We start from the raw sequence: 13,856 nt of genomic DNA on the forward strand, positions 1-13,856 counted from the left end.
GCTTATAAAATAATCACTATGCAAACCTATTCTGCTGAAATGTCTATGAAATCATGGTCGTACTTTTTAGAGAGCATTGGAGTCACAGCAGAGTGTTTCTGTGTAGTCTCAGTTCAATGCATGTTTGCACAATAGGTTCCTGTAATTACTTATTTGGGAATATCAAAAAGGATCACATGGAAGAAACAATACCTCTGATTTTCATGTATGAACCTGATTTCTGTTTGAAGTAGTGTTGTGGTGAGTGGGAGATATTTCAATATCTGGAGGAGGCAGGGTTCTAAAAATCACACAGATCTATAACTGCATTGATCTAAGAGAACTGCAAGTATTATAATCTCGTTGAGGAAACTGCAAATTGAATGGGTAAATTCAAATTTGCTGCACCCTCTGGGGGTAATGTTTTGCACTGCAGGATATTCATGCTTGGATGTAGTTACATATGTATAGGCATCCTCATGTTGTGAACTGTTTAAGGACCTGAACTTTAGATGTTCCAGAATGTACTACATTACGGTCATGTTTGTTTGTTAAGGTCATTTGTTTCATTTGAAGATCCCAATGAGGGCAGAGCTGTTTCATTTAAAATAATTTCTTGAGGTGTCCACACAGCAGGAAAGTATCCAAGTCCAAAATGTAATTTGGACTTGGGCTTTTACGAAAGCCTGTTCAGATACCTTCTCATCCTGAACATATTTGCATATGTTTCAGGAACTTTGGTTTTTTGATATTACTGTTATTAATGAGAGTGTTTCTATACTGCTGTGAAAGCTAGGTCTTCAGGATCACTTCAAACATTACAATTTGGAATTTTTTGATGTCTTTATGCCTGAAACTGAAAAAAACAAAGTAAGAATGTGAAAGAACAAGTACTTGAAACACATATTATGCAGGTACTCAACCAGGAGCCAGGATCTCCATGGCTTCTCATTGATGATACCGTCACATCAACTCAGGCTTGTTGCTGTGAGATGTGTGAATGGTGCTAGAAGAGCAATCTTCATTGCTCACCACTCACAAATGGACCACTACAGGATGAAGAGATATATCAATAGGCTCCCATCAATGCTTTTTGAATGCTACTGCTCATCATCATACTTAATGATGCTTAAGTATATGGGGGCTTGAAGCTAAGTGACCTGTTGTGACCATCATCTGTTATTTATTCTTGCCTCACAGTTTGTGTGTGTACTCTTGGATTGAGTTTTATTTAGCCTGCAATATCCACATTGAAAACATCCGGGAATCAGAGGCTCTTGTAGGTGTTGTGTTTGAGCAGTGTAGGAGATACACTCTGAAGAGGAGCAAATGTAATGAAATTCCAGGTTCTATATGGTTGCTTTGCAGCTAGCCATCCAGTATGGCTAAGAAACCAGCCAACCAAGCTTTTGTTTTCGCATATTACTTGTAAAACAGGAGAATATTCAACAAACACCATCAGAAAAGAGGCTGAGCGAGAAACGGGGTCTCCACTGCCGAACAAGGTCTACTCAAATGCCAGTATCTCCACACTCCTTCCCAAACATAGAGAACAAAGCTTGGATGTGCCCCTTCCATGCTCAAGAGGGAAAACCCAAAGAGCACACCCCGAGGAAGAGACACGGTCTCCCATGCAAGCGTTTCAGCTTTGATGATGCCTGGATGGAAAGGAATCGCAGAAGGAAGCCTGTGAAGGAGACCCAGTCAGATAGAGAGACTGATTCAAGTTACCTCCTAGAGGATCGGTTAAAAGTAAGATGCCAACAATAACCTTGTCTCCTCTCTCTGGCTGCATCTCTCTATTGTTTCCTTCTCTTTTCGGGCTGAGTCTTTAACAAGTTCTTCTGCTTTTTAAAAATGTCTAACAGCGTTTTGGCCATCGAAAATGCGTGAAGAGAATTAACCAACAAAATAATGCATCTTGCAAGATAATCCTTCTCTGTGGTGTTTATTCTGTCATGCATGCAGCATTGTGCACTAGTATGAGAGTGGGGTGCCTGGAATGAAGAGTATATGGTACACGTTCTAAAATAGAAATGTATACTATGTATGTTCCAATAACAGAGACTTTTTTCTTGAAGGTTCTGCATTTTACATCTTTACAATGCTTTGAATGCCTACAAAGTTCCTTGTGCTCTTTGTAAATAGCATTCCTTGTTCTGTGTTCAAATCTTATTTTGCTCTTTCTGTGACTTTGCAGGACCCAGTTCTGTTAATAACCCTGAGATAATTAACAATCTCTTGAGTGAAAAGTGAGAATTGTTTAATGGGCAAAGGATTTGGGAGAGTTCAAGCTAAATGTCTCCTTAATTCATGTAATTACCTTTTTAAAATGTTTTGTAGGTTAAAATGAGACCATCCATCACTTCGCCAGCTTCTTTCGATGGCCTCCCTCTCAAGTTACACCTTTATTCCCAGAGCACACCCACAGGTTTAGATTGTGTGGGCTTGAGACGGCGCACTTCCTTTCCAGGTATGAGCACCACACACTATATTATTGGAATCTTATTTCTGAATATTCTGTAATGTCTTGATTCCTTCTGAACTGGTTTTGGCTATGTTGTTTTCACCACACACTATTCTGTTGGTACCGAATATGCCTTTATACATTGTACTTCTGTATGAAACTCCCAGTTCTCTGAATCCATATTACTGTTGACATTTTGCAATGATGGGCATGCAGGAAGATGATATAACTTCCTGTGTCACTTGTCCTGTGTAGATTGAATTCTTCCCATGTTTAGTAGATTGAATTCTTCCCATTCTTTACCATGTTATGGTGACATGATCAGTCTATGTTTGACATCCTTCTCAGAAAAGGGATTTTTTAAAAATAGATAATGTACAGAGGGATCCTGTATCCACAGTTTCACTTATCTGCCTCCCCCATGCGTGCCTCCTTGACTCTGAAGGGTGGGGGTGGTGTTCGCCCATATCTGCGGTTTCACTTAACCATGTGGGGTTCTGAAATGGAACCCCCGCAGATACAGGGGCATGCCTATATAAGCATAATTTTGACAGTTTGGTTCAAAAGGAAGGAGTATAGATGGCAGGTAAGAAGAGGTTGACTAAATTCATGGTTTTCCACATGGATTTTCAATGTGGGGGCATTGTTCCTTTCAGACGAAGTGCGTGGACATATGTGAAATTGGCTTCACATTTAAGAGGAATCCACAAATTGGATGAGTCTCCTTGTTTGGTTGTGTGAATTGCATGTGATTTGTTTTATGTGGAGTTTTGGGGAATGAAAACCACCAATTTCTGTAAAATATCTGTCCTTGTAGAATACATCACAGTTACAAAGTGTGAAATTCACATGCTGTAGTGGAAAGAAGGTGGATATATTGATGAAAAACTGTGTGCTCTATCCATGTTGACTTCATAAGGCTCCATTTTGATTTTGAGAAATTCTGCATAAGACATTTTGTGTCAGATCACATTGATTCATGTCTGGCTATCACAACCCATAACTGCTGTGATACTTCAAAATGCACTTCTGTTTCAAAACTGCTCACAATACCACACATGGTGAAGAAATAGTAGAACTGAATAAATACTTCTAGTGAACCTTATGGGAAGTGTCTATATCAGAAAGAGGGAAAAATTATTAAGTGTCTGCTTCAGCAGAGCGTAAAATACATGGAGGTTAAACAAAAGGCAGGGAATCTATTTCTTTTCCTGTATTACAGGGATGGCTTCTTATTTGAATCTCAGTGATATACAAATTATTTGGGCACCTAACATAAAGAATTACTACTATTGCTTGTAATATTTCTGGAGGAGAATCTCAGCTCTTGTCTCATCTGTGATGCTGTGAATGCCCATTTCTCCCTCAAGCACCAGGATGGTTTTTCATAAAATCTTCTAGAAACATATGGAAAATGAATGTAGTTGCTGAAATAGCTTCTGTCTTCTCTCCAGCTATATGATAGAATGGATTATGATTGTCTCAAATTCCTAATGCCCTTTAATTTGAAATGGGTTACAGAAACTAGCAGCATATTTTTAATTGAATTAAAAAATGTATGGAGATTGTCCAGTAGGTGGGGCCCAAGTTTATAGAAAATGTTGATGTTTTTAACTGAAAGAGAATCTATTGACTGCAGTATGTTTTGGTAGACACAGAATATTTTGAAATCAGCAATAAATACATAAATGCAACAATATTGAATGTTATGACCGTGGCTGGAACTTTTGGAATTTTTCAAAAGCTAGAGAGATTAGTCAAAAATGCAAAATCAAGGCTGCAATCCTATTCACATTTTCTTGGGATAATTCCCATTGAATTAACTGAGGCTTACTTCTGAGTAGACATGCATAGGATTGCACCATAAACCCAAAACGTCATGTAATGGAAACTGAGCTGTACAAGATGATAGGCACTAATAGGTTATTGAAACGCAGGGCTCATTCAGTGGCTTTAAAAAAATCATATTTGTAGCAATAAACTGGAAGATGTTGTTGTCACATTTAGTTTGTCAGCTCTATCCTCTACCTCCGTCATGTTTTCATATTTTGACTCTTTAGTGCATGTCAGACTTTATCACTATCCCTACATTCTTGGTTAGGCCTGAGCAAGAATATTGTGTCTGGTTTTGGTTGCTATCTTTTTAACAAGGACACAGACTTAATTGGAGAGACCTGAAAATGCCTAAGTTTGCACAGTATCTGGAAGGAAGCCCCATTGAGCTCAGTGGGGTTCGCTGCTGAGTGAATGTGCATAGGGTTTGGCTGTAAATGTTTTAGGATTGTTCACACAGCAAAGGAGCAAGCTATAGGAATAAATTGCATTTCAAGGCAGGCCAACCTACACATAATTGTTCCTTGGAAGGCACCCCATGAAAACTCTTAAGTGTGATTGGTGGGATTCATGTAAAGAGCCAAACAGGAATCAACTGCCTCATGGAAATTGTTTCCAGGAAGGGAAGGATGATTAGATGGTATTTTTCAAATATCTAAAGGACTGCCCTAAAATATTGGGATCAGCTGTTTATGAATGTCCTTGAAGGAAGAAGAAAAAGTGATGGGGTCAGATTACAGCAAAGGGGATTACACTGCAATCCTGAGCATACTGGCCAGGAAATGTCTTGTTAGATTCAAAGGCACTTGCTTCTGAGTAGGCCTGTTTGGGATCAGGTTGTTAGGAGTTTTTGCATGACCATTGTGCATGTAGGAATGTACTGCTGGGTATGGTTTTCATCTGTGGAATCTTGCCACTGCCAGGGCTTGAAATAGCTCTCCTTCGAACATTGCCCTTATTATCAATCAGGACTTAATCAGGCAGTGTTTATTTTGTATGTATGCAAATTGTATTTATGTATGCAAATCTTTAAATGTCAAGTAGAGACCAACGTGCAGATAAAGTGCGTCTTTGCAGGATAATAGATTGTTATATAATAGTCTCAAGTGAAGATATTGTTTATATGTCATGGTGTGGCTAACAGAGTTCCTGTGTTCTCAGTTATGAATAAGGCTAACCCAAAACCTCCTGACCTTTGAAGTGGCATGCCAAATGTGCCAGCCTGTGCTTCTCCAACTCCCTGAATTTGATAGGGAAAGGGGGAAAATGGAGCAGAAGAGGAAGTGTGGAAGAAAGGAGAATGGTATCTTCTCCCCTAGTGCTACCACTATCTTCTTCACTCTTCCTCTCCATCTTCCTTTTCCAATCCAGGGAGTGGGAGTAGAAGCAGTGAAAGTGAAGAATTGGGCACCCTCCACCAATCTGCTGCCTTAGGTAACTGCCTGAGGGCGCAATCCTAACCAAATTTCCAGCACTGAAATAGCTGTGCTGATGTGATGTGCACTGCATTCTGCAGTGGGGAGGCAGTCAAGGAACCCTCCTCAAGGTAAGGACATGTTTGTTACCTTACCTTGAGGCTGCATTGTGGCTAGGTCAGTGCTGGAAAGTTGGTTAGGATTGCGCCCTTAGTTGGCCTTATAGATGGGCCAGCCTTGGCTTGGAACCTGCATTTAAACTCTCATTTGTCCATGTAGAGTGAAGTGTTTGATTGAGTAGCTGAAGCAACAGTTACTAGATTATTAGTTTGGTTAACCCAGTTTTATGTTCAGTGTGTCCTTGGCACTGAGCTGCTGAACCATGTAGTTTCTATACCTGAAAGTGGATTCATTCATGTACTTTATTCAGGTATGTACTTGTTCATGCTAGTGATCTGCTTGCACAGGTAGTGCAATGTGTGAGACACAACTCGTGCAATACTGCAGTTCAACTTTAGTGAGAAGGGAACTGAGCAAAACTGAAAGGGATGTGCCTGTTTGTTCCACATTACAAGGCTTGCTTGTCTTGGTAGGATTGTGGCATGTAGTTTATATAATGTAAATCGGGAGAGACAGAGAGTGACACACACAAAACAACAAGAGTTATATACAGTATTAAAAAAAAAAAGATTCTGACTTCTAAAGTGCCATACTTGCAATATGTAACTATGAGTTCTTCAGCTTGAGAAGGACTGTTGTAGCCAGCCATGGTATTCTTCTGTCCCTGGTGACATACTTCAAGTGCTGGAGAAAATATTAGGGATGTGCAGTGCAGGTATAACAGGTGAGACAGAACCACCCTATTGTAGTCCATGGAAAAACAGCGCAATTGCCCTGCCTGCTTGCACCCTAGGAGGCTCTCCTTACACCAGCATTCTTGGTGTAAAAAGAGCTTCCTTGGGTGTGAGCAGGCAAGGCAGCTGCACTGCTTTTCCATGGACTGCGATGGGGTGGTTCTGCCTTATCTGCCACACCTGCACTGCGCATCCCTGGAAAATATGTACAGGTCCAACTTTGTTATATATGGATTTTTTATACGTGGATTTGACTCAACACGAATGGCCACTGCAAATGAGAAGGAATGTTCTGATCCCTGGAGAAGGGGAAAAATGCATCCCTTTAAAATAACAGTTAAAAAAAAAACTGCTTTTCTTACTGTTGTAGAGAGACAGTCTTGCAAGCAATTACAGGAATAATGTAATTATCTACAGATTTTCCACCTGTGGAAAAGTCCATGGATTTTTCTATCTCAATGAGATGAGAAGGGCCCTTTAAATTAAAGAAAAACAATAGTTTAACAATAGCCTCATTAATGCAAGGGAGGGCAGCCAGCTGACAATTCATTAATTATTCTCTCTCCAGGCACTTAGAACAGCTTCACTGCAAGGCAAGCAACCTCTGTCTTCCCCCTGAGCATGTGAAAGAAAGATAATTATTTTGCTTTGCTGAAAGGAGGGGTTGCTGGCTTGGAATGAAGCTTTTCTAAGCATCTGGAGAGAGACTGATTGATGGATTGTCTGCCTAAGGACTCTGCCTTACATCACAAAGGTTAGCAAGGCTGTTTTTAAATCACCTAGCAAAGGGCCATTGTTTTTCAAATGGATTTGCTTTAATGTGATTTTTGCCATCCACCTGAGTTCTTGGAATGGAACCCTTGCGAATAATGAGACTAAACCTGTATAAAAAATTTGAAAGTGACCTGATTCAATAAGTTTATTCCTTAGCCAGCATGGAAATTGTGCAGTAGATCTGGATGCTGATTTGCTTTCAGGACTGCTGGGTGAGGCCAACAAAATTTAGAATTTTGTTCTAGCTTAGGCGAAAAGTAAGTCAATTGACAGAACTGAGGCAGCTCAAGTCCTGTTTGATTGATGAAATTTTGAGCAGCAAAAAGAGTTAGTAATACTTGAGAGCTGGTGCCTCCAGAGAAATTATTTTTGAACTTCTAACTCAGGGGTCTTCAAACCCCGGCCCGGGGACCAGATACGGCCCACAGCAAGCCTCTTTCTGGCCCATGGCCATCCTCTTGTCCCTGAAAGCCTCTGGCCCACTCAACTGAACATGACTAGAACTGTGTCTGGAGGGTGTTCTGAGGGCCAGAGAGGTTGAGCACATTCATTCATTTATCCACTCATCTAAGTTCCATCTCTAATTTATTTAAATTTTATATTTAAATTTTTTGTCCGGCCCTCCACACCACACCAGATATTTGATGTGGCCCACTGGCCAAAAAGTTTGGAGACCCCTGTTCTAACGTATTGCCTAATATTAGATTCCAAAGGGGGATCGATGGAAGAATATTACAGGAATACAGCTAGCAAAATGTTGGATTGATGGGGAGAACTAATCAACAGATGGGATCTATCAGTGTTAAGGAGCCATGGGGCAATGATGCAGCAGTCGCCACCAGTCTTTCAGAGGTAAGGCATTCAGCCTTGAAGAGGTCAGGAGAGTTCTTGTCTCAGCAATAAATTACCTTTGTTCTTGCTGGCTTAATCACTAGCATTTGAGAAACCTCCAGCGAGATGGAGAGAATCTCTGAAGGCATGCCGCCATATAAAGTCATGTGACCAAGTCACACACGAGGGCACCTATGACTTCCGAAGTCCTGCAAGTGAAAAGTGGCACTTGACAACTGAAAAGAACTGTGCTGTGAAGGGACTCTGCTGGCAATCAGTGGCTTTGCAAACTGACTTTCCTCGCTGATATAATGTGGCTCATTTGCAGCCTCCCGGCCAAGTTGCAAGCTGAAGGAAAGCTGATACCTGATTAGGTCAGCAGTGGAAAAGTTCACAAACCCAAAGCTGCAACCTTTTCAAAAGGACCTGAATGACAGCAAATTGTTTTATTGCCTGTCCTTGGAAGCCTCTCTAGGGTTTGTTTCAATGAGAGCTCATTGCGTCACTCCCATAACGACCTCCCCCACCCGTACCAGACTATGCAAAATCAATTATAGTATCTATTTGCATAGTCTAATTGTTGCATTACTAGGGTTGATATAACTCCCGTCAACTTTATTTATCTTAATATGTAACACAGCCATTTTCAACCTTTTTCAGCTCACGGCACACCGTCAAGGCACTAAAATTGTCAAGGCACACTACCAGTTTTTTACTTACATTAAATCACTACATTACAATTAATTGTTAATATAATTAATACAATTATATTATTATGTGACAAAGAAACTCACAAGAAGCTTGGAGAGGAAAGGATATGTGATTGTGAAAAGGATGAAAAATGTTATTAAAGTGCTGTGCGAGAAAGTGCTGGCAAAGAGAGATCAGACTGAGCACATAGGAGAGCTGTGGGGTGAGCGGCAATGAAGAGACATGAGTGAAACAACTACAGCAGTGGTTCTCAAACTCTCTGGGAGAGTTTGAGAGCCACTAAGTACTTGCGTGGGCAGGGGAGGCAGCGGGGGTGGGGGGAGGCAGGGGCGCAACCCCCAGGATTGCGCCTCCCAGGGGGGCTGCAGGGGCTTGGGTGCACTTACCCAAGCCTCCTGCAGCCTCCCCAGGCTGCGGGGAGCCCGGCACAACCTGCAGCAGGGCTCCCCGCAGCAGTGAAAGTAAATGCGGAGCAATTGTGCCCTGCCTCCGCTAAAGCAGAAGTGGAGCGTGATTGCTCCGCATTTACTTTCACTGCTGCGGGGAGCCCTGCTGCAGGTCGCGCCAGGTTCCCCGCAGCCTGGGGAGGCTGCAGGAGGCTTGGGTAAGTGCCCCCAAGCCCCTGCAGCCCCCCTGGGCGGTGTGATCCTGGGGATTGTGCCACTGCCTCCTCCCTGCCTCCAGGTTGCCCCCGCCCCTAGTCTCATTGGTCAGTTTTGAGTTAAGAAACCACTTTTTGTTACATAAGACAGTTTTGTTTTCTGGTTAATTGGCCATAACGCTTGATAGAATGCAGATAATTCAACGTGGTTTGTTTAATTACATTATGCATGAAATTGTCTTTCCAATGATATATAACATGATGGTATTATTCCTAAATAAAAATTTTCCAAAAGGCTTCCAGCATTTTGCCATTAGTGGTGTCCCTTCAAGGGTGTCACCCTATGTGGTCAGCACTTCCCAGATGACCTCATGACACCACTGCCTGTCCTATAAGTCTTCAAATATCAGAACTAAGGACCTGGGAGGGCAATTGCCCTCTCTAAGCCTTGTCCTACCTCTGCTGCAGCTGTTTTCCTAAATCACCCAGAATGTCATACAGCTTCTTTGGAGGCACATCTCCAAAATACAAACCCACTTTCTGAGTAGAATCGCAGTTTAAATTAACACCAGTTCAAACCATTAACGCTAAGTCTTGGCTACGGCAACATTATAACCAAAAATATAAGCACTATTTTAAACAATAAAAAGACTAAAATAGTGGCCAGTCAACCCAACAGTGAGCTTTCAAGTCAAAAGATGCATTTGAAGATCTAGAAGCATTGGCAGGGGCATTCAGCTTTGCAAGTTGCTCCCCCCCCCCCAATTAACCAATGAAACTGTGATCTAAACTATTCAGTTATTTGTAGCAGTTCTGTGTTTTGTGTTAGCTTAAGGCCACTTTGCAACAGACTATCATAATTTCACAGGCCTGGTTCCAGGACCGTGCAATATCCTTGTGTCAGTGTGTTTACAATAAAACTTTGGCACCAATACTGCATTCCATACTTGCTTATAGTATTTATCTAATTTGATTTATTCCAAACAATTTATATCCTGCTTTTCTATACAAAATGTTCCAAGTGGCTAATGGCTAAATTTAACATCTAGTAAAAAGATAAACCTGTTAAAACAGCACTGAAAATTTCAGCATAAAAATGGCACTAATAAAACCTTACAATGAATCATACATTAGTTGCACAAACACTGTTACACAGAAGCAGACATGTTCCAAAAGCTTGTTGGAGCAACCAAGATGTCACTGCCTGCTGAAATGCAGTGATGAAGCTTGAAGTCAGAGGGAACTTCTTTGGAAGGTCATTCTGCAGTTTTTGGTGACACAACTGAAAAGGCCCTGCCTCTCATGCCACAGAAGCTGCTGTGCATCTGTTGTTGAAGGGACACAGACCAGGCTGTCTGATGTTAATCTCAGCATGGGACAGGTTCATTTAGAGGAGTCAGGTTTTAAAGTATCATGATTCCATGCCATTTAGGTTTTTAAAGTTCAGAACCTGAATTAGACCAGGAACAAACAGACAACTAGTGAAGACAAACTATTACTGGGGTTATATGCTCCCATTTGCATGTTACCAATCTGGCACCTGCATTTTGATCCACATGTAACTGAGTTATCTTCAAAGGCATCTCCACCTAAGCACATTACAGTAGGCAAATATGGTTGTGACCAGGGCATGCATGGCAGTGACCAGTTCTGACTTCTCCAAGAAAGGATGCAGCTGGCACATCAGCAAAGCTAACAAAGGGCACTCCTGGGCATTCTCCAGGAGCATACTCCAGGAGTATGCCTAAGGTGCAAACAGGATTGCATCATAGTTCTAGTGCAGCTGGAGGCAAACAAGATGTTATACCTGCTTTCATTCCAGATGCCACCAAGCCAGGAAAGGCTGCATGTTTCAGATCAGCAATATGTAGCATCCCTTCCTGCCTGGGCAGGAAGGCAGGGACAACAGCAGAACGTCTGCAATCAATGTCATGGCTTTGCTTTCCACCTCATTTTGAAAAGAAACATCTCTGTGGAAAGTGACATATAACCCCAGTCTCTACAGTTAGTATGAAATGTGGTGTGTTGAAGTCTCCTCATTTATTGTATGCTCAGAAGAGTGGCTGAGCCCCACTGCAAAGCAATTCCATCTTTTTGGTTCGGAAGAATGGGAGAGAGAGACAGCCATTGAGATGAAATATTTACAGAGACATGCAGTGCAATTCCATTCGTGTCTACAAGTTCCATTGTGTGTAATGGGGCTTACACTCTAGTTAGTGGGTGTATGATAGCAGCCTAAAACATGTCTAAAACGCTGGATGCTGATTTATGAGTCACACAAGTCTTTGCAACTTGAGTCTTAGCAGCATAGGCTATTTATAACCTAATTAACTGCATCTTCATTAATTGATTACTTGCTTCAGTCCTAGGCATAGCTAGGTAACATCAAGCTTAGAATACCACATTGATTCTTCTTGGCCTAATTTGTTTTTGTTTGGCTTATCTCAAACATCTAAACCTAGGGAAGAGATTTGCATGACTTGAGAATTCACACTCCAAACACTGATTGGTCCCATCCAAATAAATGTGTTGCCCATCAGGTGCTCTGTTTCTTCTATTTGTTTTGTGAGTCCTGGTTCAGATTATATATTGTGTCTAAGGCTGACATTAAAGAGAATTGAAATATAGGTTGAAGCAGTGTTTCTCAAACTATGGGTCGGGACCCACTAGGTGGGTTGCGAGCCCATTTCAGGTGGGTCCCTATTCATTTCAATATTTTATTTTTAATATCTTAGATTTGATGCTACCATGGTGTGTGAGTGCATTTGTGGAAATGTTACAAACCTGTATTTTTAACAAGCTGCTATGTATATTCTTTTAACAATGGTAGTAAATGGGACTTACTCCTGGATAAGTGCGGGTAGGATTGCAGCCTAGGATGGTTGAAAATTTTCCTGCTTGGTGATGTCACGTCTGGTCATGACATCACTTCTGGTGCGGTCATGACAGATTCACATTCTAAAAAGTGGGTCCCAGTGCTAAATTCATGAGAACCACTGGGTTGGAGAATACAGTTACCAGGGTTTTTCTCTCTGTTTTGCTAACAGTGAATTCAGTTTGGAAGTGTTAAAATAAGAGATCCTCAGCATTACTGCTGTTTGTACTATTGGATGTTTTAATGATTTTATTGTGCTGTTGTGTTAGGTTTTTGATATTGTCGGGCTTTATTTAGGATGGAAGGAGTAAGAATTACAGGTAAGCCATTTTATAAATAAATAAACCTCCCCAATAGCTCTAAGAACATGCTGCAGATAATGCTTTTCATCCAAAAAGAAAGTGACCAGAACAATTTCTTTTGTTGGTTGGGTTTTTTTTTCCTGTCCACTGGCTTCATTCATGTGTAAGTCTGTGCTTCTGGCGGCTTCCATAGCTACCATTAGTCTGGTCTGATTCTCATTCCCATATGACCAAGGTGTAAAGAAGAAAGGACATCCAGCTGAAATAAATCAGCTTAGCTTAGGTTGATGGGAAACAGGTGTCTTTTGCAGCATTTCAGGCCTGCTGCCTGCGCCAACTGTACTCTGGGTATTGTAGCTGGTTGTGTCAGACATTTGTATGTCAGCCCTCTTTGGGCCCCAGAGGAGAAGCAGTTGTTCTGTCTCTTTGCTCAAAGCATGTCCCTTTTTAAAAAGCCGAATTCCTTTCCTGTGAATAGTTTTCGACAGTCTTTGCTTCTCTGAAGACAGCAATGGGCTTGCTACAAGTTTTTTTTTTTTTTAAGTGAAATGGAATGGATGTCTGTGTGAGATATTTAATGTTTTTAGCAAAGAGTTTGAGAAATGCTCTTTAAATCTCCAGACCTGTTGCAGGAATTACTGTGAATCTAACACTTCTTGCTCTGTCGTTCAGGAAGATGGTATTCCAGGCTTCTCTTTTCTTGTAGTTTCATCAAGACAATAGGTGTGAAAGGCATTCATGGAGGGTTTAGTAAATCCTAGAGATGCCAATGATTTTTTGGCAGAGCTCCCGTGTTTTTATTAGTAACTGAAAGGCAACAAGTCAACAACTACCTCTTTTGCCAGCATAGTGGCACAGTGATGGGAAGTGTTTTCCCCTGATTAAATTATGCTCACTGTGTCGATGTTCCGAAGGCGCAGGAGAAAGGGCAGAAAGCAGTTGGCAACCCTAGTAAATCTCTTTTCATTGTAGGAGGTTTCTTCAAGTCTCAGTGCTCAGCTGGCAGGCTTGCAGCCTGCAAATCATACAACAGTTTTGCATGGTTGAGCTGGTTATCTGTATGCGAGCACAGGAGGCACACTGCTTTGCATAGGACCTGCAGTCTTTGCACAAGAAGATGTGCTCATAATCAGATAAACTCTGACCAGCTCCATACCTTATTTCCCTAGAAATGCTTCCTACATTCCCCAGTTGCCGTGCCAAAGAATGAGCCA

General features: G+C 41.5%; 1 protein-coding gene across 3 annotated transcripts in view; it reads left to right on the forward strand.

Annotated features, from left to right (window-relative positions):
* Positions 1-13,856, forward strand: part of ARHGEF4 (Rho guanine nucleotide exchange factor 4) — a 207,665-nt gene that overhangs the window by 69,676 nt on the left and 124,133 nt on the right. For all 3 annotated transcript variants that reach the window (XM_066620908.1, XM_066620909.1, XM_066620910.1), the window contains 2 exons: positions 1,417-1,731; positions 2,323-2,452. In XM_066620908.1, coding sequence (XP_066477005.1) covers positions 1,417-1,731; positions 2,323-2,452 — 445 coding nt within the window. The remainder of the gene's footprint in view (positions 1-1,416; positions 1,732-2,322; positions 2,453-13,856) is intronic.

This window comes from Tiliqua scincoides, chromosome 3, assembly GCF_035046505.1.
Source record: "Tiliqua scincoides isolate rTilSci1 chromosome 3, rTilSci1.hap2, whole genome shotgun sequence".
Lineage (NCBI taxonomy): Eukaryota > Metazoa > Chordata > Lepidosauria > Squamata > Scincidae > Tiliqua > Tiliqua scincoides.